Source organism: Urocitellus parryii, chromosome 10 (assembly GCF_045843805.1).
Source record: "Urocitellus parryii isolate mUroPar1 chromosome 10, mUroPar1.hap1, whole genome shotgun sequence".
NCBI lineage: Eukaryota > Metazoa > Chordata > Mammalia > Rodentia > Sciuridae > Urocitellus > Urocitellus parryii.
The window spans coordinates 52,332,612-52,356,788 of record NC_135540.1 but is presented as its reverse complement, the minus strand read 5'-3'; the positions used below and the strand labels follow the sequence as shown (position 1 = coordinate 52,356,788).

At 37.8% G+C, this 24,177-nt stretch overlaps 1 protein-coding gene across 1 annotated transcript in view; it reads right to left on the bottom strand.

Annotated features, from left to right (window-relative positions):
* Positions 1 to 3,133: 3,133 nt before the first annotated feature.
* Tet2 (tet methylcytosine dioxygenase 2) overlaps positions 3,134 to 24,177 on the bottom strand; it is a 137,034-nt gene continuing 115,990 nt past the window's right edge. Inside the window, exons 9-11 of the mRNA XM_026404656.2 lie at positions 12,143 to 12,280; positions 9,649 to 10,003; positions 3,134 to 7,794 (exon numbers count right to left, since the gene is read on the bottom strand). Of these exons, the coding sequence (XP_026260441.2) occupies positions 6,311 to 7,794; positions 9,649 to 10,003; positions 12,143 to 12,280 (1,977 nt within the window). The 3' untranslated portion in view covers positions 3,134 to 6,310. The remainder of the gene's footprint in view (positions 7,795 to 9,648; positions 10,004 to 12,142; positions 12,281 to 24,177) is intronic.

The following is a 24,177-nucleotide window of genomic DNA, read 5'->3' as shown; positions in this document are numbered from 1 at the left end:
TTTTATTCAAGTGCATGTTTTAGACATGGATATTGCGAACATTAGTTTTATGAAATATAACCTGTTAGTAGGTGACATTGTAAGTAATAGAAATAAAAGCAGGTATAAATCCCTGACATTTTTTTTTTCTTTTAGCTCGGAAATGGTTTGCGCTTCTCATTCATCTTTGTTATATATTTGGTTTGTTAGAAATCGTAAAGTCACTACAACTACTGGAGTTTCCATCATCACCAGGGGATTGTAAACCCTTTGACAGTGATGTCAGATTACAGATGGGGAGCTATTCCCTTGTTTTGTGATTATCTTCTCTCTAGCTTTGATATTCTAGTGATGGGTCCTGATCATGTGTTTTCATGTAAACCTGTTTTGTTTGGGAAGGGAGCCAGGGGTTCTGTTCATAGGGAAAGGGGGAGGGGGAGGGGGCCACAGGAACCAGAAGTGGGGCTCTGATATGGGGTCAGTAGAGGAACTTGCTAGCATGAAGCAAAGGGGAAGAAGAGAGCTGAAAAACTCCTCATAAAAATTACCATTTATTCTACTGAAAACCTTTTATATATTCATTTATTCACAACCCTATGATGGGTGCACACTGATTGTTCAGAGGAGACTCAGCAGCACTCAACTATATACACTACTACCTGATCTTCATCATATTCTTTAAAGCCAAATCAAGAAACTACCTGTGAGAAGGGTCAGGATACCCCAGGCAGCATGTTTCAAGCAACATAGGTTTCAGCTTTTTTACGTGGCTATGCATGGAATTAAAACCACATGGTCAGTGGAACATGCCAATAAATCTTTACTTCTGAGAATTCAGATTATTTGAATTCATTCTTGGGCAGTAGGAGGTTGTAGGGTCTTTATAAAACTACTATTTTACCCAATCACTTAGTGGAATTCACATTTTGGTTTGAATTAAGGCTGAGAGAGGAAAAAATGTCAAATGCAGTGCATTAAACCCCTTCTAAAACAGCAGAAAAAGAAACCCTCAAAGACAGTGTATTGGCCAAAGCAAGAAATAGTGGCTCCTTTGAAGAGTGACTGTTGGACTAGACAACCCAAGAAATGTGTGAGAAATTACCTGGTAAGGGAGAGGGGAATTTAAGCAAGTGATTCCACATGGGAACAAAAATATCTTTGTTCTTTGAAACGGAATTATTCTGGTAAAACTGAAGTAATGTAAATTGCAGTTAATTCTTTTCCAAGCATCAATTTTGTCCATTTTCTCACTTCAACAAATGGAGTGTACTTCTCCAGTGGGGATTGGGGAGGGAGGCAGCAGTCGGTACCTAACCCCAGACTGATGTGTGGAGTGGCTGAAGTCAGTGTTTCATGCACCAAGCATTGTCCTTACCTGAAACATGGAAAGAAAAGAGGCTTCCACCAGACCTCTGTTTTTGTTGGATATTCACTTCAGATGGTCTTTAAAACAAAGTACCAATTTAAAAACTCTCAAGGACTTGAGGACCTGTCGAATACTGACTTTTCTGCAGGAGTCTGGTTCTCTAGACAGCTGAGAAGTGCAGAGAGGTAGAACCAGGCAGGAGTTACAGCTGAGCCTGAATTCTACAAAGCAGGAAGGTTTTCACAGTAAACCAACCAGAGGCCAAAGCAGCAAGTGGCACAGCGTCACAGGGCAGTTGTGTGCACCCCTGCCGGCATGAAAAGGTTTGTTCTTGGCAATTCTTTCTAGGGGAGGCAAAGAGCCAATAAAGCTTTTTGAATACTGCTCATCTGTCATTTCCAGCTGTCTCCTGCTACAGTATTATAAGCAGCAGGCCAGCATCCCCAGCTCCATGGGTTAGTCACATGAGGACTGGCGGGGGCCTTAGCAGGAAGTCTTTGAGCTTGCAGTCTCAAATTCTCCCTGCCCTAGGCAAGTAGAGACCTATGTGCGAATGTGAAGAACAGGAAGTTTCCAAGGTTCAGCCAGATGACAGATGATGAAATGAGGGTTGATGCAGGGCCCAGAGTGTTGAAGTTAAAAGAAAAAAGTTATTGGGTCATTGCTTTTTAGTGATGTTGCTTCCCCCCCCCCCCCCCATAATATTCTGGCTTGGAGCAGAGTCCTGGAGGAATCTCCCAATAAGCTCAAAGGTTAGTAGATGGTAGTCACTTCCAGGGTGGCTCTGTTCAAATCAGATGTGGTCCTGTCTGAATAGAAAGAAGTATGGAAAAGGGAATTCCCTTATTTTTTTGCAGATAGAAATGATTTGTCTGCTATTTTGGGGAGGGTGGGGAGGTTCTAAACTATTGACAGTTTCACATCTAGTTCTAGGTACTAATTCAGAAGAGTGCACTGGGGTAATGGGTGATGATTCACATGACAGAGAATGGGTGGAAATGAGGATAATTTTGCCTCAAGCTCCCTGAAGCCATGCGTGATGAGATGAAGACACATACTCCTGCCTGATGCCTCTCAGGCTACCTTTCCTCACTTCTGATGCATAAAACTTAACTGCCTTTGTGATGGACATGGAGAAATTTTCATTAAAAGTGAGCATGAATAGGAAGCTGACAGTCTAGAAACAAAGTTGGCCTTAGATTTGCAAAACAATTTCAATGTTTTGAAATTGTAAGAGCTGATGGGAAGAGCTCTCCTAGATAGCACACAGTCCAGGATCAGACATGTTATTACTTCATTCTTGATTTACACAATCTACACAGGCAAAACATAACTAAAAAGTAAGCTGGGGGGGGGAATGAACATTTAGACTCTTTAGCCAGAAATATACATTGTCCTTAATGTTGGTATTAGATATATTTAACATTAGGAATAACTGCAAAGTGATGGGCATGGTGGCTCATGCTTGTAATCCCAGTGATTCAGGAGGCCAAAGCAGAAACTCAAGTTCAAAACCAGCCTTAGCAACTTAGTGAGGCCCTGTCTCAAAATTAAAACAGCTGGGGAGGTGGCTGAGTGTTCAAGTACCCCTGGGTTAAATCTCCAGTACCTCCCCCACCCCCAAAGAATAAATGAAAAGTATTTAAAAAAATTCTTCATATTTAGTTTTACCTCAGTGAGGGGCAGTCATTCAGGAAGTAAACTCCAGCAACATGACACTTGGAGTGCATTAAATAAATATAAATTTTATTAAAAACACTCACATAGCGTTATCAGGAATGATATAATAATAAACAGCTTTCAAATAACTTGCATTCATAACATTACAATACTTACAGTATTTATAACCATCCTCAGATTTTATAAACAAACCAAACATCTCATGAAAATGAAATAACTACATTAAAAAAATAAAGCATAGAAAAATGCACACAGAAGTTCATTATCTTAGTGTCGAACTGCAAAAATCTCCTACACAAGTTAACCACTAGCTTTAGAAGTGAACTGTACATCACTGTGCGTCAAATCAAGATGAAAAATTCATTCAAGTAAAGTTGACACCACTCAGAAGCATTTTCAAGTATGGCTATATAGTCAACCTGATATTCCTATAAGCAAATTGTAGATCTGCTTTCCATTCATTCTGAGGCAGGTTTGATATTTACAATGATAGATCTGGTATTTACAATATGCCACTTAATTTTCTCTCTTCCTAACTTCTTTCCAACATCCCCCAAATATTTTTACTGCTCTTATTGGCCAGCAGTTTGACAAATGACAGTGGATGATATAGAATATTTTTTCATTAGGGATGGCTGACTCAGAATCACCAAATGCACATGCAGTAACCAAATGTTCTGGGTTAAATATTATGGTATATGTAAAACATTAAATATGTGGTGCACAGCAAACATTTTTAAAATGCTTGAGCAATTTATTTTAAAAACAAAAATCAAAAAGGTTTCAAAAAACCCAAAGTCTCCACTGATTAAAACCCAAGTCTCTATTGATTAAGAAGTTATTTGAAAAGCTAATAAACGTGTTTAGACTGAAATGCAATTGTACAGTCCTATTGCACATCATACCTCCAGATGTCAGGCATGTATGGGAGTCCTCATGGAGTATGTACCTGTTTGATTACAAAATCATAAAAGCTTTATCGAGAGTTAAAATACTATGGCCAACAGCCACTTGCCAAACTCCTGCCTTACAATTTTCCCTTTATCAGCTCAGTGCATTCTATTTTTATTTTTTTCCCTCCTCGAACAGTCAAAAGTCCTCCAACTTTTAAAATGCTTTTCTTTACAATTAAAAGCCAACAGATTTACAAAATTAGTTTTACTTACATCAGTACATATACAAGTAAAATAGGAGGGATTCAAAATAAAGGGTTAAATCCCTGAAAAAAGAATATATTTATTAACCTACAACAATTTTACATAAACACAGGTGACACATTGGCATAAGGAGAACATGAGCTGAAATTTCCCTGAATTTTTAGAACAAAAAGGTTGAAGTTCAAGTTACACTTGCTAAGAAATCAAGTATTGAAAAAAAAAGGTATGTTTTTTAACAATTTAAAAAAAAAAGACTTGGAAAAAAAATGATGGTACACAATGCTATTAAGCTTTCACTCTCAGTTCAATATCCTATTGCCAAACTAGTGTTGAGGTATATGACAAGTAGGAACATCACTCAAACCTTTAATGAATTCTTCACTCACATTATATTTGTAGCAGGCTGAATAGCACCATCATGATGTGAATTCTGCTTCAATGCCATATATATAGATATATATGTATATATTTAAATTTTTTACAGTACTAAAATACTAAAGCATTGTTAAAAAAGTTTTGTTTACAATTTAATTTACTATACAACTCTTTCATTTCTTCTTTATACAAATTAATGATTTTAAAACCACCACAGCAAACCAGCTGCCTGTTTATCTTTTTAACCAACAGATTCACATGGAACTAACCCTGCTTATTCATCTTCTACAGGCATCAGTCCACTCAATCTTCCTTGGAAAGGTGGACACGCTAAGAAATGACAACATCACAAAGTACATAATCATAGACACAAAGGCAGACTGCCATTTAGTTCTCTGAAGAGCATATAGATCCATAAAATAGCATAGGTTGAAGTGTACAAGCTTTGCTGAGTCGGTAGCATGCGGCTAATTGTTACCTGCAGTTAACAGAAAATCATTAAAACTGTACATATTTGAGTAATGACCTTGTCATATAATTCTGTGTAAAACTGTTTTTACAGTATAGCATGTGAGATGAGCACCAGGAAACACATGTTTTGTGGACTAATATATCCCCTTGAATCCAGTAAGCCTCATTTTGGATTTAACTGGCTGTGTTAAAAATGAACACATTGCTCATCAGCAGATGCATGGCTAAAAGCAAAAATGTTTTAAAAGCTCTCCTTTATTTCCTTTAAAAAAATCAACTTTCATACTAAAATGAAAGTAAACTATATTTTTAAAATGTCTCCGTACCTTAGCATTGTTCAAGTTGCCAAAGCTTAGGTAGACAAAGTGCTTCTAAAACACCATTTAAAATATTTATACATATACATGTATGTGCACATATACAAAGGTGTGTGCATATATGTACATATATACGTTTACTGTCCTACAAGGACGTCACTGGATGAGCAAAATCCAGAGGCCGTTAAAATGTCCACATCTTAAAAACTAAGCTTTGTGTAAGAACAAGTAATTATGATAAAAACTTGAATGAAAGGTGCCCCTTCTTTAAGGGCACTGGAGTACACTGATAGCATCTTGATGACATAAAGGCATTAAATTTTTAGCTATTAAAGACACCATTTTCTTAGCACCATTTCGTAGAACATCCAAACAAATTCAGTGTTTTGCTGCTATTCATTTACACTTCCTGTAGCTATTTTGATAAATAAAAGTTAATAAGATTACAGTAAAAACTGCATGTTAAAAAGTCATAATTCCAGTATTTCAGTACATTGTGTATTCAGCACCAGATGGTATGTTAAGATTCCTACAACCGTAAATACTACAGTACTTGTTTGTGTTCCATGACTATGCAAACTTGGTATTATTAAAAGTGGTCACAGATGTGTAAAATTATAAGAGAGGGGAAAAGAAAAGCACATTTTACATATCATCTCATCCAATAATAGAACCAGTGTTTAAAAATGTAAATTGTAGAACACTTCCTTCCCCACCTTCCTTTTGCATAGAATGCTTTGGTCTTTTTCCTGGATGCCATCTGTGACCACCTGGGAGTCGGCTGAAATTAAGTGCTATGGTAAGATGACCTTTTTTTTTTAATTTTTGCTGGTGAGTGAAGGTTTTTCCCACCGCATTTGTCATAAATACTGTGACCTTTCCCCACTGCCCACGTCACGAGAGCTACACTACTGACAAATTGGTTGTGGTCTATCCAAACGAGGTTACCAACCAAAAGGACATCATCATATGTATCTGTTGTAAGGCCCCGTGACCCGAGTGAAGGCATATGGAGATGTAGTTATCGTGGAGTCTGTGGTCCCAGATGTGGTCTTTTCAGCAAGGGACTTGATGAAGCGCAGGTAAGTAGGCTCGGAAGGCTCATGCGGCTCAGTGGGCTCCCGTTTCACTTTTTTGCCATGGGTTTTCTGAGGCACGTAGTCCGGGCCATACTTTTCACACTCCTCTTCTTTCTCACGGGCTTTTTCCGCCATCTTGGCCTCCCAGAGAGCCAAGCCATGTTTTGGCTCATTCATGCTCTTGTGCTGGTAAAAGACAAGGGAGATCCTAGTGGGGTGCATCCTATTGGGATTCTTTAAGGGGGTTGTGGCATGCAGCTCGCGCTTTGCACACTCGATGAGAATTGACCCATGAGTTGGAGCCACAGCCACTCCCCCAATGTCAGGATCCAGAAAGCACTGCTCACTGTCTGACCAGACCTCCTCCTCTGCAGTCGGAGCCACTCCCTGGACTGGTGTGGCAGGCTCCTTCTCCTGACTGTTAGCATCACTTAATTTGTGTAATACACCTTGGACCGAAGCAGTTCTATCATGGTTAAGCCCTGGCAGCATCTTAGCTAGACCATTAGCTGTGTGGGAAAGCATGTCATTCTCTTTGTTTTGGAGATGCAGGGTGTGAATAGAGCTGTTGATCATGTTTGAAGCTGCGTTGTAGTTATGGATTATGTGAGAAGGTGGATGATGTTCAGCGCTTTTACAGTCTATGTTTGGATTGCTCAGATTAGGTGGTAATCTAGAGGCAGCACCCATGAAGTGGCCCTCCATCTCGTGAGTGGAATAAGGAGGAAATGTCCCTACGTGGTGTACATTTGGTCTAATGGTACAACTGCTGAAAGTATCTCCCTGCATATTTTGGTTTCCATAACCTAAGTACTTAGTGGTAAAACTCTGGCTATTTCCAAATCTGTGCTGGTAAAGTGTATGGATGGGTGGCAGATTCAGCTTAGAGAGATGGTCTTGGCTTGGATACCTATACAGATCCATCGGCTGAGACTGGGGAGAATAGGAACCCAGATAAGGGGAGCAGTTGTCCATTGACACATTTCCATTGCACTGATAGGATGGATATTGGTTATTTGGATTTAAAAGTCCAGGGTAGGGGTTCATGGGATTAGAAGAACTCAAATATGGACTTGCAGCTTGGGATGAGGTGGAATAGAGGTTCATAGCGTTGGCGCCTCCATAAATCTCCGAAGTATGTGAAGAGCTTGGATACGGATTGATGGGATTGGGCCGTCTCATGTATAGATTGGTGGGTCCAGATGACGAGTAAGAGCTGACAGACTCTGACTGAGGGTGATTATTCAAGGTGTGGTGGGGCTGCTGCGGCTGCTGATGAGTGTGCTGGGGCTGCTGGGGTCGCTGCTGCTGTTGTTGGGATTGGGGCTGCTGGGACTGCTGCATGACTGGTCCTGAAAGTCGCAAAAGTTCTGTGGAGAAGGTAAGAGAGCAGGAACAAATGCTCCATTATTATTTTATGAAGGCTAATGAGGAAACTTAAATGTACAAGAGAAAGCCCACCAGGATTATAAAACCCCTGTTCATCAAGGGCTTAACCCTAAAGCAAAGTCAAGAGTTCTCATCACTGGCATAATCTTTTATGTCTAAAGAATTAGAAATAAAATGCAGAACTTTTAACTTGTACGGTTTTGTAAGTAAAGAGATATATAATGAACATCTAAAGGTATTCCATGGAAAGCATCCTATCCTCTGGAGTTTCTAAACAGCTGTATGAAGTACTCTCCTCCCTACCCACTTTAGTTATCCCTACCTCAAGAAAGATCTGAGACCTCACCTTCAGTGCTTTTGTAAAAACCCACTGCAAATGTGGGTCTGATGAAGCAGGGGTCACAATGCATTATAAACCATCTGTTTTTAGCACTCCCTCACCACCTCTACTATGAGCCAAATTCCTGCAGGGAAGGGAACATGTCTTATCTTACTTCTTTCTTCACATTGCCTAGCATGCACTAGAATTTGTTATATTATTAAAATAAAATTTTGGGGGGGAGATTTATCAATGGTAGGAGACAAACAATGACATTCGTTGAAACGTAAAAAGTATCTTATATAATTAGCCAGCCCTACTCCATGAATAGGTATTCCAGAAAGGAAATTTGTATCATGGTAAATAATACTTTAATGAACTTTCAGCTTTGTAAGTGAAACTTTTAAGTCATACTTCTGTTTTAGGACCTTATTCTACAAAAGTCATCTAAGTTGACAAATAAATGGGACTGCAGTGATACTTTTGAGAGCTGACCTGATTATTATCTGCAAAAAGCAGAAAGAACCAGAGACAAAGTTTTATCTGGTTATATTTTACAATTAACCTAAAGGAGATATCAGGTAGTAAACAAACTTGAATTTTTCATGTAAATTAACCAATCAAGAAACAGTTATTAAACATCTTTAGCACAGTGGTCTAAATAGTTTCTTTGGACTTGGAAATGAATCACTAGGGAAATTTGACTTTATGAAGCAAAGATAGTTGGTTCTAAGCAAACTGCTACACTAAATGTAAGACACTTTTGTTGTGGCTGCTATTATTAATGGTCAGACCAATACCATTTCCAAAATTTGGAATTTTTATTGTATAAACTATAGACATGAAGCAAGGGGCTACGGAAAGAAAGTATCCACTTAGTATTAATGAATAATATTCTATTGCTATTACTATTCATGTAACCTTTTCTGATGGTGAAGTTTTTTTAGAATAGTTACATGTAGGACCCCAACTAAACCAGACTCACCATGGCTAAGGAAAAGTATTAATTTCTCTCTTAATCACATCTTCAAGCCTATTTTAATAAGTAGTTTTAAGTCATCCTTAAATTTTTCTTGTCCTTCATTCCAATGGTTTGCCCCTAATGTATCTAACACCTCCCCCCATTTTAGAAGAATTGCCTTGCATCATTTTTGCTGCTACCACTAAAATTTAAGGTTTTGTTACCTCAGTCTTGGTTTATGATACCTATCTCCAAACATTCTAAGTTGGCTACTGGCTACTGGTCAAGTAACTTGAATTTTACCATATCACTATTGGGGAAACAAAACAAAATAAAACAAAATCTTGCTATTTATTGTAGAATAAAATCTTATCAAGGGGGGATTAATGGCAAGTCCCTGCCATTTCCATGAGTAAAGCCTGCCCCTGAATACTTCAGGAATGATTCTGGTAGGGAAACAGGACCATGAGGGATAACCTTACCAACTGACAAGGTCCATGTTTAATCCAAGTATCACACAGAACAGATACCCACTAAACTTCTCATTAAGCTTACCTGTCAATTGCTTCGTCTGGTTTGTACTTTCTGTGTGTTTTGTGCGTGATGAGGCCACCTTTTCCTTTTCATTCTTGTTAGAGTTGTTCTCCAGAGAGGAAAGCTTTTCCGCAGCAGCTTTCTTGGCTTCCAGTTTCCTCTGTCGGCAAGTCTTGACGGGCTCTGCTAACATCCTGACCTTCCGCCGAAAAGAACTCAGTACCTGAATGGCACCACTTCGTTTTTTCTCCTCCTGACCTTCTACACTCCCAAACTCATCTATATCAGAGACTTTATATAAAGGCAATACGTGGAGCTGTTCCTCCTCAGGTTGTACTCCAATTTGTCGATTGTCTTCTCTAGTGAGGGTGCAGACCTGGTAGGAGAAAGACATTACAGCCTCAGTTCTAGGTCCCAGAGAAGTGTGTGTGTGTGTGTGTGTGTATGCGCGCGCGTGCGTGTCTCTCCTCAATATTTAGATCTGTGCTCATCAGGGACATGCACATTGCTATAAACCCTTGCTTCTGTTATGAAGAAGAAGTGCCATCCCACCAAATACAATGAAGTAATTTGTTTCCCATACTTCAAAAAAGAGGGGATAGAGTTAAAGTTTCTTTCAAAAGTCTAAAAGCTGTTTCTACCTAATGCCCTACTCTGATGTTGGTAGGAACACGGTTGTCTCATCTTATACTTTTGTACCCAAAGAAATTTTATATCTTTTCTCATACCCAATTCCTAACTCTGTTTAAGAAATCCACTGTGTTAAAAAAAAGTCTTCAAAATATCTAGGTGAGATTTAAATAATGAAAAGTTGAAGATTTGGCCAGTAGAGATTACGTGCCACATAACACTTTTCTTTCCTCTGTACTCTGTCAAACCTTATTGTTTCTTTTTCCTCACTGTTTTTCTGAAATATTATCACATAAAAGTGGGTACTCTGAAGAGGAAAAACAAAAGCTGCCTCTTTTGCTTTGATTATTGGGATGGTATTTTTTTTTTTTGTTAATCATAGTCATTTGGTTTTGATGAAAGATTATCTGTTCTAAAAATACTATTTTTTAAGGTATTTAGTGTTTTCTATCAATGGAGAAAATAACAATGGAAGGACAAGGTAGTATGAAATCACTGGAAGATACCCCTGAAAGGAATGTGGTCCTAACAGCCTGCTCTTTATAAATACCTGTAACATGAGGTGGTACATTGAGCTTTTCCAAATTCATGTCTAAGCACCTTGTTACTTTTTCGTCACACATACTGAATCCTTACTCAGTTTTTATCTGGTGCTTCTTTCTGTTTTATCTCCTATATCCTGTGATTTATCAGAGGCAAATCCCCTTGGATTCTAAGCATCCTTCTTGACTTCCCGATCCCTTGCCCTGCTGGAATGCAACATGGCTACCTTCAGGACCTACTACAGCAGCACTTCCTAACAAGCAGATTCTCAATGCATGATGAATGATGATTTTAGATGTTAGGCTGGTTAGCAGGCCTTGTATTTATTCTTCTGGGTCAATACTCAGAAAATTAGGGCCTGTGGTTAATCTGCTTTGCAGCAGGTTTTTAGATGACTAGCAAACTAAGAACAGCTTTTACATTTTCAAAGGGTTAAGTAAAAACATCCTTTGAAATAAAGAGTATAACAGATGTGACCTATAAAGTCTGACCATCTTTGCCCTTATAGACTACTAAACCTATACTTCTCTGCTCAACAAAAACATTGCACCAGCTTCTTCAAATTATTTCAGTTATCATCTACTACTTAGCTATGTGCTTTTTTTCCATCCTAAAAAGAACTTCAATGCCTGTCATCTACTTTTCATCTGAAATTTCACTGGCCATCATCCTTAATTATACCCAAAACCATGTAAATGGTACATCAGGTAGATTAATTTATAACTTTGATTTCTTCACCTGAATTCCCTCCTGTCCCCCAGCACCTGTTTACTTGCACCCTGGATTGACCTTTTAGAGGTGAGGCAAAATATGGGACTTTGTCAGTATGGAGCACTGCTGTGCCTAAAGACCTTATCCATGCCTTCCCCTCATCACAGTCTCCAGAAACAAGACCTAGTCATCCCACCCACTGGAATATGTAGTAACAATGAGCTCTTCCACACTCTTGAATGTGGGATAGTAGACATTTTGACAATGATGATGTCTTTTTAATCTGTACTTCTCTCTGTGATGTGAACTGGTACCTTGGCCCACCAAGATTTATCTTACATACCAGGTTACTGAAACTGAATTTTGAAAATATTGTCCAGGTGGCTAATTGGAAATGACAGTGTCTAGACATGGCTTAAATCAGCATGAAGATTTCTAAAATTCTCACGTGCCTGCCAATGGCGTTCCACTAATGTGCCAACCTGTTCTGAGAGTGCTAATTATACCAAAGGGTACCCTGCAATTGTAGTTCATGAAAACATCTACAGAGAACATACTCTGCCGACCAAGTGCTACCAGCATACTCCACTTTTACAAGAGTTGCCGCTAAGGGGGTCTCAGCAATACTTACCACTGTGCTGCCATTCTGCATGTTGTGCAAATCTCTATGGGCATGAGCACAGAAATCCAAACATGCGGTGACCCCTGAGAATGGACGGCCTTCCTTCAGACCCAGACGGCACTCTGGAGCTCTGTGTTCATATTCAATCTGAGAGAAATAAAAGTGTGTATTGTGAATGGAGAAATACTTAGTTTTACTCTTAGATGAAAACATTCCTTAGTATTTAGGTTATTTAGATATTTAAAAATGTTTTGTACCTTACATCCAGAAAGAAAATGGAACGACTCAAAACAGAACAAATACCTAGACATAACGTTTTTATTTTATGGTGTTATTAGGGTATGATCAACATACCATTTGTTTTTGGCACACTGGGGATCATGATGGGAACTGAACACAGGGCCTCCTGCATATGAGGCAAGCATTCTACCACTAAGCATATCTTAAGAAGCATATATAAGGTATAATTTGATAATGTTCAATATATGCACACATTCACATAATCATTGTTATATAAAAAAGTACATATGCATTAGTCCCAAATTTCTTCATGCCCCTCTGGAAGTTACGCCTCCTGTTTTGTTTGCAGATAACAATTGATCTGCTTTCTGCCCCTACACAGTAGTGGGCCTACTCATAAACTCTCGCAGTTCTAACCTGCTGGTATATAATGGTGGGTGTGTGTATGCACACGTGCCAATATAAAACTGTTTCTAATACTACTAAGTACAGATTTTTAATAAATCCTGAAATCAAGCAGGATACCTATTAAAATTGTGTTTTGTTTGCTCATACACACATGAATAAACAACAGTCAATTCCTTCAAAAAGCCCTCAAATTTTGATAGGTCATGTATTGAACCCATTAGTTCGGGGAGAACTAAGATCTTGACAATATTTGCTCTTGTTTTCTATGAACATGGTATCTCTCTCCAGTTATTTAGGTCTTTTATAAAATTTATCTCTGTAATTTTTTGTAGTTTTCAGTACACAGATCTTAGAAATTTTTGTCAAATTTATGCCTAAGGATTTAATATTCTTGATACAATTGATTGTTACTGATTATTTTTACATCTATTTTTAATGATTACTAGTAAACAAAAAATTTTTGCATTCTACAACTTGGCTGAATTTCTAAGTTGTAGGAGTATTCTGTAGATTGAGACATTCTCAGTATACAAGATGACCATGTGTAAATAAGTACAGTTTTATTTCTTCCTATCTGTATGCTTTTGATTTCTATCTCCTGCTTTATGGTACTGTCTAAAATTTCCAGCTTATATTAAAAAGAAATGATAAATATGTTTTCTTATTCCTAATATTACAGGAGAGCAATCTTTCATACTTGAAATTTGTAGGATGAAACTATAACACATTTAGAGATATTTGTAGCACTTAGATATTATGATGTATAATATTAGCTGCTGCTGCTTTTTTAATCCATGCTCCATTTTAAGGTAGAAAAAGATCCCATTTATGAATGTTTAGTATTGTCAATGCTTCTTCTGCCACCCCTCCCCCCAATAGGAACTGAACTCAATACCTCGGCTGGTCTCGAACTTGCAATCCTCCTATCTGAGCCTACTGAGTAGCTGGAATTACAGTCATGAGTCACCACATCTGACCTTATTCTCTCTTTTATATACCATTTGATCCCACTGACTAAAATTCAGGAACTTTTACATTAATATTTGTAGAAGCACTGAACCATAACTATTTCTTGAATTCCCTTGACTAGTTCTATTCATATTTTTAGCTTCACAGAGTGAGTTGGGAAGTGTTTACATCTTTTCTAGTTTCTGTAGAATTGGCATGTTTCCTCCTTAAATACCAGGTTAATTTTGCCAAGTAGACTTTGAGGTCTAGTGTTTTCATTGTGGGAAGGCTTTTAACTACAATTTAAACCTACTTAATCTACGACTATTCACGGTTTCATGGTGCCCCCCTTTTTTAATGTTTCAAAATTTGTGTCATTAAAGGACTTTTTCATATAATTTGCTCGACTTATCAGTATGGTTTTGCTAATATTTCTTCTTTTAATGTTTAAGGATCTTTGCTCTCCAACTGTCTTCCTAACTCCCCCACCCAGTGTTGGGGATCAAACCCAGGAACTCATGCATGCTTGGCAAGCTCTTTACCTCTGATCTAAATGTCCATTCTCCAATTATTGATACTGGGGGGGGGGAAAGTCAAATTGTTTCAAAGTATAGTTTTTTGTTTCTCAGACTCAAGGTTTTTATTTATATATTTTGTATTTTATATTGTGGATTTCTCATCTTTATTTTTTTTTCCTCCTTCTTTTAGGGCTAAAAAGTTTCCTAGGGTAGATGTGTAGATTGACCTGGTAGTTTACATTTTTTTTTCTAGTATGTGTTCAATGGCATAAATATCTAAGTAAGTCTTAATAGTTGTATCCCACAAATTTCAGTATAATTTCTTCATTTTCATTCCATTCAAAACATTTTGTTTTCCAATATCTGTGGATTCTTTGGGCCCATGTTATTTGGAATCATGCTGCTCAGTTTCTAGACATTTAGGCATTTTTGTGAATATCCTTCTGGTACAGATTTTCATTTTACTTCACTGTAGTCAGAGAACATATCTGAGACATTAAAATCTATTGATGGGCTGGAGTTGTGGCTCAGTGGTAGGCATGTGTGAGGCCCTGGGTTCAATCCTCAGCACTACATATAAACAAAAGATTCATTAACAAATAAAAAAGGAATATTAGAAAAATCTATTGATAACTGTTTTATAAACCAGAATATGGTCTACCTGGAAAAGCTAATATATAATACCAATTCTGACTTGAGGCTGGAGCTCTATACATGCATGGTACAGGGTCAAGTTGATAAAGAGTTTGTCTTCTGTTCCTTTCATGCTTTTCTTTCCACTTTTTTTCTACTAGTTGTTGAGAGAGAGATATATATCCAAATCTATTTGTTTTTTCTATTTCTTTGGTTAGCTCTCTTAATTTTTTAATGTAAATTTTGAAGCTGTTATTAGCATGTAAGTATTTGAAATTATGCTTTTGATGAACTGACCTTTTTATCATTATTAAATAATATTATTTTTCCTTGAATTATTCTTGGCTTTGAAATCTATTTGTTTTACTCCATCAGTTTTAATTAATGTTAACATGATGTATTTTTATCATCCTTTAAATTTTATATTTAAAGCAGCTTCCTCGACTTTACCTTTTAAATAGGGGTGCTAAAAGCATTTACATTAAGAAAGGTTATTAATATGGTTGGTTTTATATACCATCTTGCTATTTGTTTTCAATGTCTTATTTTTTCTCTCTCTCTCTCTAAGTTTCAGGATTATTTCTAGTTTTCTCCCTATAATGGCTGACTAGCTACACCTCTTAGAGGTGCTTAAGGTACACCATACCTTTTTTAAAAATATATATATATATATATATATATATATATATTTAGTTGTAGATGGACACAATTAATTAATTAATTAATTATGTGGTGCTAGGGATTGAACCCAGTGTCTCACACAGGCTAGGCAAATGCTCTACCACTGAACCTGCACCATACTTTTTTCACTTATGATAGTCTATGGTGGAGTAATTTACCAAGCTGCATAATAAATAGTATAATAAACTATCAACTCCAAGATTCTGTACTACTTCTGTATTTGTGAATTCAGTATAGGTTGTGAATATTTTAATATAGCAAGTTATGAAGATATTTTTAAGTTACGGAAAAAAGTTAACACATGTTTAGCATTTCTAATACCTTTCATTCCTTTTTGGTAGATGTGTATTTCTATTTTGTTTTCTTTCTGTTGAAGGATTTAACGTTTAAATGATAGTTTGCTAGTGCTGAATTTTTTTCAGCATTTATATGTATGAAAAAAAAGTTGTTTTTTTTTTTTTTTTTAACCTCTGAGAGTTGTTTGTGCTGGTTATATATTTCCAGGTCAGTAGTTTCTTTTCTTTTCTTTTTTTTTTAAAAGTACTTTAAATATTCATCTATGTTGCATCATTTGGACAAAGTCTCAAGTCTTATCACTTTTTCCATTATATGTAACTTTTAAAAAATTTTTTCAATATCACTAATTAAGCAAATTGATTATATTGTGCTTTTATTTTTCTTTAAGAATTTCTCTTTCCTAGTTTGATGTTAATACTTTTTTTTTTTTTTAGCCAGGCATTAAACCCAGGGGTGCTTGACCCCTGGGTCACATCTCCAGTTTTTTTTTTTTAATCTGAGACTATTTCTATTGGTTAATTACTGCCTCTTTCACTGTTGGTTATGTTTTCTTTTTCTTTTTAATTTTTGAATGGATGCTGGAAATTGTAAATTTTACTGTTGGTTCTTGCATCCATTTTTTTAAAAAAATATTTTTTTTCTCCTGAACTGCTATTGATTACTTTGAATCATGACCTTAAACATTTATAGATGGACTCAGAACAGCCAAATCACGTGAATACAATTTGAGTATTCTTTCTGGCAGGTATGAACAAGAACTATTAATGAGATCAAAAGATTATTCTGCCTGCTGTTTTTGAAGCTACTTGTCCCCAACTTTGGTAGTTTCTCGACATATAAGTTCTGCTCAGGACTCAAGTGAATACTAGAGCCCCATTCTTTGGAGCTCTTCTCAAGGAAACTTTCTCCTCTGTCATACTATAAGTCCTGAATAAAAGCCACTTCATCAAGATTCTTCACGACAAGATGATAATAAAGTATTTGATGGATTATTATCTGCCATTGGGTTCATATAGCTTATTTTTATGTGGATTACTAGAAAGTTACCTCCGTTTCTGTTAGAAACTTCTAAGTGCCCAGCTTTCTGATAGTCTCAGGTTATGCTATCTAATTGGCAGGTACTAATCATATATAGCTGTTGAGAGCCACAGCCAAAGGGGCCCCAGCAAACTTCCAGCGGCCGGCTGATGATTGGCTCACAGCAGCCCCAGCAACATCTAGCTGATTGGCTCCTCCACGGAGCTGCTCATTGGGGGACTTCTTTGGCTCTGCCCACGTGACCCAGCCAATCGGCCTCAAGAGCAGGAGGATTGTGGGAGGTGGTGAGGTTTGTGTGGGTGAGAGGCTTGTGGAAGCCGGTGGTGGCAGTTGGGCTCTGAGGGTTTTTTTCCTGAGGAGCTGTTTTGCTTGGCGTTTGTAGTTCTAAAAATAAAGTTAGTTTCTTTTGACAAGTGGCTCCTGAATTGTGCCCAGCCAGACTGCGGCATTTGGTGGCTCGCATGGGGAGCGACTGAGGGTAAGTAAACTGCTCGCCCCTGAGGGCAGGGCGAGAGGATGGGTAGCCATTCTAAGTTTCCTCTTTTGTTTTGCTTCATTTTTGTTTTAACTTGCCTGTCCCTGGAGATGAGTGAGATGGAAGAAAAACCGATCACATCTAAGGAAAAACTATTTGCGTCTGAGGAACAGATAGGGAGAAAGGACGGATGCACACATCAGTAGGATAGAAAGGCTATAATGAATTTTTGTTGTTCCATTTTTATTGGATTCTGTCTCGGTGTTGTTTGGTGTTATCTTGTTGGGTTGTATTATAGTAGAAATACGGGATCAGCAATTAGTAAAAAACAAACCGAAAGACTGTTAAGTAAATTGTTAGAGGAAGGAGGCATCTCAGTAAAATCAAGAACAGTCAGGGCATACGTTGATACAATACAAAAATATAGCCCATGGCTTTTTAAGGAGGAGTTGTTAGATAGGGAGAAAGGACGGATGCACACATCAGGAGGATAGAAAGGCTATAATGAATGCCCCAATGCTCCGGGGCCCCAAACCACAAATATACGGAGCACTGGAGGAACCCAGCAACCCCAGCAACCCCATCAGTGTAGTACCCAGGACATCAGATCCCTCATCAGACAAACCAGAGGGAGCGCAGGGTTGGACATCTGCGCCTCTGCCAGATAAGTACTAACTCCAGAGATGGGAGTTCAAATCATTCCCACAGGGGTGAAAGGACCTCTTCCCAAAGGAACAGTAGGATTATTATTGGGACGCAGCTCTTCTACTCTAAAAGGACTTTTGATAAGTCCTGGGGTAATTGATCCCGATTATGAAGGTGAAATAAAAATTATAGCCAGTTCTCCAAAGGGTATATCAGTAATTTCACCAGGAGATAGAATAGCACAGTTACTAATAATACCAAGCCTACATGATAAATTTTCCAGTCATGATGTAGAAAGAGGTTCCAAGGGATTAGGCTCCACAGGTGTAGATTGGGCTATGCTTTCTTTAAATTTAGATTCTCGCCCCATGCTAAAACTAAATATTCAAGGACATGAATTTAATGGGCTACTGGATACAGGTGTAGACCTTAGCATCATCTCTCGGCAAGAATGGCCAAAACATTGGCCATTACAACAAGCCACTCAAACGCTAAAAGGCCTAGGAGTGGCGACTAATCCCGATAGAAGTGCAATGGTATTAGATTGGAAGGATCCTGAAGGATGTGAAGGAACTATACAGCCATATGTATTGGATCATCTTCCCGTAAATTTATGGGGACAAGATGTCTTAGATCAATTAGGTTTGACATTAACAAATAATATCAATCAAAATGCACCCACTATTATGACTAGACAAGGTTTTAGGAAAGGAAAAAGATTAGAAAAACAAGAACAAGGTATAGCAGCACCAACACAAATAGATCAAGGAACAGACAGATATGGGTTGAATTTTCACAAAGGGCCACTGAGACAATAAAAATTACATGGACATCAGAAAGACCAGTATGGGTTCCTCAGTGGCCCTTGACTAAAGAAAAGATACAAGTAGCCCATGATCTGGTCAAACAACAATTAGCGGAAGGACATATACAACCTTCTGTATCTCCCCATAATACTCCCATTTTTGTCATCAAAAAGAAATCTGGTAAATGGAGATTATTGCAAGATTTAAGAGCCATTAATAATGAAATGGTCATTATGGGACCTGCTCAATCGGGGATTCCTCAATTGTCTGCTTTGCCAAAAATGTGGTATGTTTTAGTTATAGATATTAAAGATAGTTTTTTTTTTCAATTCCAATTCATCCTGAGGATAGTCCACGTTTTGCATTTACTATCCCTGCACTAAATCATGAAGGTCCTGATCAGAGATATGAATGGAAAGTACTCTCTCAAGGGATGGCTAACAGCCCAACTATGTGTCAAATTTATGTTAACAAAGTAATCCAGCCACTTAGAAATCAAAATCCTGAACTACAAATATTTCATTTATATGGATGATGTATTATTAGCACACAAAGCTAAAAACACATTGTTAGAATGTTATGCCACACTTACAAACTTATTAAAAAATTATAATCTAGAGATAGCAATAGATAAAGTACAATTAAATTTTCCAATTAATTATTTAGGAGTTCTATTATCCTCAAAAACAGTTAAAAACAGATAATGCCCCTGGTTATACTTCTACCTCTTTTAAACAATTTTGCTCATCACTTGGCATTACTCATATAACAGGAATCCCATACAATCCACAGGGACAAGGCATAGTTGAAAGAGCTCATCAAACTATTAAAATGTACTTATTAAAGCAAAAAGATGGAATTGGGAAGGGGTATATATTCCCCAAAGATAAACTTAAAATAACCCTTTTTACTCTAAACTATTTAAATTTGGATTCATCAGGACTTAGTGCTGCAGAAAGACATATGTGTCCAAAAAATGTACATAAGCCCAAGGTACTTTGGAAAGATATTCTAACAGGACAATGGAAAGGTCCTGACCCAGTAATTGTCTGGAGTCGGGGGTCTGTTTGTGTGTTTCCACGGGAAGAACAGCAGCCGATTTGGATTCCAGAGAGATTAATTAAAGCGATTTCTACAGACCAAAAAGAAGATGATTTGGCTCAAATCCATAACAGCTGATATCCAAAACTCCAATTTGGCTATCCTTACATCTGCGACAGAACCAGGATGCTTTTTTCAATATCTGTTTTATTATTGCCCTTTCCCATATCATGAAGTTCTATTTTGTTTTTTGAGCTCATACAGACCTAGGTTAATGTTTTGCTGATCAGTTCTATTTTTTTTTTTTTTGACTATAGAGTTTTTAAACATTGCAATGGTGATTTAACCTGTAAAGTTATAAGGCCTTTACTATTATGTTATGTGTTGTATGTATTATATTATGTGTGCACACTTGTGTTTTGTGTTATATGTTTGAATGTACGTATGTCCATATATCATATATGATGAGCGCTCATGAAAAAATGGATCCAAATATATTTTTTTACTCACGTGATTTAAATGGTTTAATTTAAATTGGGTAAATAACTGTTAAGAATTGTTTTAATATGTAAACAAAAAAGGAGGTTAACAGATCTGTTTGTTTACTTTCACCTTTCCTTTTCATTTTATTTAATAATTCTCTTCAAGATAATGTAAATTGTTAAGAAAATTGTTTTCTTTTAGTGCCTTCTGGAATGTTACACAATTTTTTCTTTAGCCATTATTGCCAGAATTCCTATCTTCATCCCAGTGCCAGTGAAGACAATGTAAATTGTTAAGAAAATTGTTTTCTTTTAGTACCTTCTGGAATGTTACATAATTTTTTCTTTAGCCATTATTGCCAGAATTCCTATCTTCATCCCTGTGCCGGTGAAGACAAAGACAATACTATCTACAGTTTCTGCAATAGCCATCACTGAACCGCTTACAGAACTTGCCTAAACTATGTGTCACTTGTATGCATTGTGAACTCACGTGTATGCATTGTGAACTATCTGTTGGTGCAGCCACTTGTGGTAGTGTGGGGGTATTTTTGCTGATGATGTCATCGGTGGTACAATTTTCCCAAAAGGAGCAGTCAATTGGCTTGGTATATCTTCCTCTCTTCTGCTTGTCATGATCGTTCAGCTAAAATTTGGGGGCCAACAGAGGTGAGGCAAAGAACCTCACCCCCCCCCCCCCCGCTGGTACATCTCCACAGGTGTGGCTGTATACTGGACCGGTAGTCAATGACGGGTAAGATCCAATTACAATGGTACCAACCTAAGACAGGAGGCTGACGCCCTGAGGTCAGCTCATCCAAAGACGGGTAAGGACCATATGTAGTATTGGACAACCTAAGGCAGGCACGGTCCCTAAGCCACATGCTTGCTGTTTAAACAGAGAGGGGGAGATGTTGAGAGCCACAGCCAAAGGGGCCCAGCAAACTTCCAGCTGCCAGCAAACTTCCAGCTGCCGGCTGATGATTGGCTCACAGCGGCCCCAGCAACATCTAGCTGATTGGCTCCTCTGCGGTGATGTTCATTGGGCTGTTTCCCTGCCCTTCAGACTTCCAGCTGATGATTGGCTCCTGAATTGTGCCCAGCCAGACTGATTCCCCTGATGGCTTTTTCTGCTCTAAACTTCCTTCCTCTGTCTCACTAGCTCGAAAGACCTTCTCTTTTACTTGAATCTTTTCCTCTTTCTGACTAACTTGAGAGACCTTCTCTTTTACTTGAATCAGTATGTCTTCTCCTTCCTCTACCTTTGTCTGAACTGAAGGCTTTGGACTAAGCAAACCAGATACCAATGCCCACAATGTCAATGTGCCAACTGGCAGAGTCCCTGGGTTGTTCTTTTCTATTCTTTTTAAATCTTCACCATGATGGTTCCATTGTGATATATCTAACAACTCCTCCTTAAAAAGCCATGGGCTATATTTTTGTATTGTATCAACGTATGCCCTGACTGTTCTTGATTTTACTGAGATGCCTCCTTCCTCTAACAATTTACTTAACAGTCTTTCGGTTTGTTTTTTACTAATTGCTGATCCCGTATTTCTACTATAATACAACCCAACAAGATAACACCAAACAACACCGAGACAGAATCCAATAAAAATGGAACAACAAAAATTCATTATAGCCTTTCTATCCTACTGATGTGTGCATCCGTCCTTTCTCCCTATCTGTTCCTCAGACGCAAATAGTTTTTCCTTAGATGTGATCGGTTTTTCTTCCATCTCACTCATCTCCAGGGACAGGCAAGTTAAAACAAAAATGAAGCAAAACAAAAGAGGAAACTTAGAATGGCTACCCATCCTCTCGCCCTGCCCTCAGGGGCGAGCAGTTTACTTACCCTCAGTCGCTCCCCATGCGAGCCACCAAATGCCGCAGTCTGGCTGGGCACAATTCAGGAGCCACTTGTCAAAAGAAACTAACTTTATTTTTAGAACTACAAACGCCAAGCAAAACAGCTCCTCAGGAAAAAAACCCTCAGAGCCCAACTGCCACCACCGGCTTCCACAAGCCTCTCACCCACACAAACCTCACCACCTCCCACAATCCTCCTGCTCTTGAGGCCGATTGGCTGGGTCACGTGGGCGGAGCCAAAGAAGTCCCCCAATGAGCAGCTCCGTGGAGGAGCCAATCAGCTAGATGTTGCTGGGGCCGCTGTGAGCCAATCATCAGCTGGCAGTCTGAAGGGCAGGGAAACAGCCCAATGAACATCACCGCAGAGGAGCCAATCAGCTAGATGTTGCTGGGGCCGCTGTGAGCCAATCATCAGCCGGCAGCTGGAAGTTTGCTGGCAGCTGGAAGTTTGCTGGGCCCCTTTGGCTGTGGCTCTCAACATATAGCTAAATTATAATAACAAATACTTGCACTTGTCATATAGCAACCCTTTAAAAGACACTAGCCACATAAGAAAGTACCATATGTTATACTGAACAGCATAACCAAGAACATCATATAATATCTATAAACGATGAAAATAGTACAATTTAGAGAGTTGAATCTGTTTCAAGTTTACTTGTAAGACAAAGATAGAACATAGTTATCTATCATAGGTTAAAAAATTAATTTAAATTGATAAAATCCAGGCATTAATTCCATGAACCTGAAAGAATAAATTCTGTGATATGTCAATAAACTTCCCTATACAAGAAAACTATGAAATCAAGGAAGAATGTTTAGATGTGAGACATGGAGATAAATCAGCTAGAGAAAAGTGGTAAAGATCAGATGGTAAGTTTTATGAAGCCCATAACATCAAATGATCTTCACACAATACTGTGTGGAAAGATCACATAACTATTGACATTGATGAACATTGCCAACAGTACCTACCATGTGAAATAAAACACCTTATCCATTCACAACCATTAATTGCCTTAATTTAAATATGCATTGCATCTGTACATACACTCCCATATCTTAGGAATTAAGATTTTGTTGTAATGTCAAAAATATTCTGTACACTCCAGGTTCAGGGAATAAATAAAACAATTTAAAATTCTCCAAAACAAAATGTAATATGGTAGAATATAAATGCTTAAGAAAACCAAGTGGGTATGAGACAGTCTGTAATAAGAATCAAGGGTATACAAAACAACAATGCTTTGTTATTCTGTTCCTTTCTCCCAAGAAAAGCCACTTGATTAATAACACCTATAAAAAAATTCATTCACTAGAACATGTCCAAACTTTAAATCTAGCAACAGACTGAATTCATTTTCTTTTTTTATAGCTTAATTTATTAGTTATCTCTTACCCAGCATTAAACTTTTACAAAAGTACCAAAGCATTCCTTATGCTTTTCTGTGATACTGGTTAAAATAAATAAGGTTGTGAAATAACAGCATTGCCCCCAATATTTTTTAATGGCATTTAAAATAATTTTCAGAAGTATTTGCACAATTTATAAAAGCAATGTTGTACATAAAATATCTTTTTAGGGTAAGTCTAATGTCTGGTTTTGCTATATAGTCTAAACACGTTAGCATCTTAAAAAGTACAATGCACTTGAAAACATTAGTTATTAGCTATTATATTCTCTGCTGACACCTTCTCACCACCTCCAGCTTTTCTCTATCAGGTACCCTCTTTCCCTTTAATCTTTAACCATCCCCCACTCCATTTCTCCAACCCTCCCCCAGCTCTTACTTGACTAGCTTCTCTTCCTCCACTTAAAACTAAAATATGGATGGGTGACATCACTAAGTGGCTGTTGCACTTCCCTTCACAACAAAGGTCCAAACCAAGGGGTAAAAAACAAAAACAAAAACAAAAAACAACACAAACAAACAAAAAAAACCACCCAGCTATTTTGCTGGCA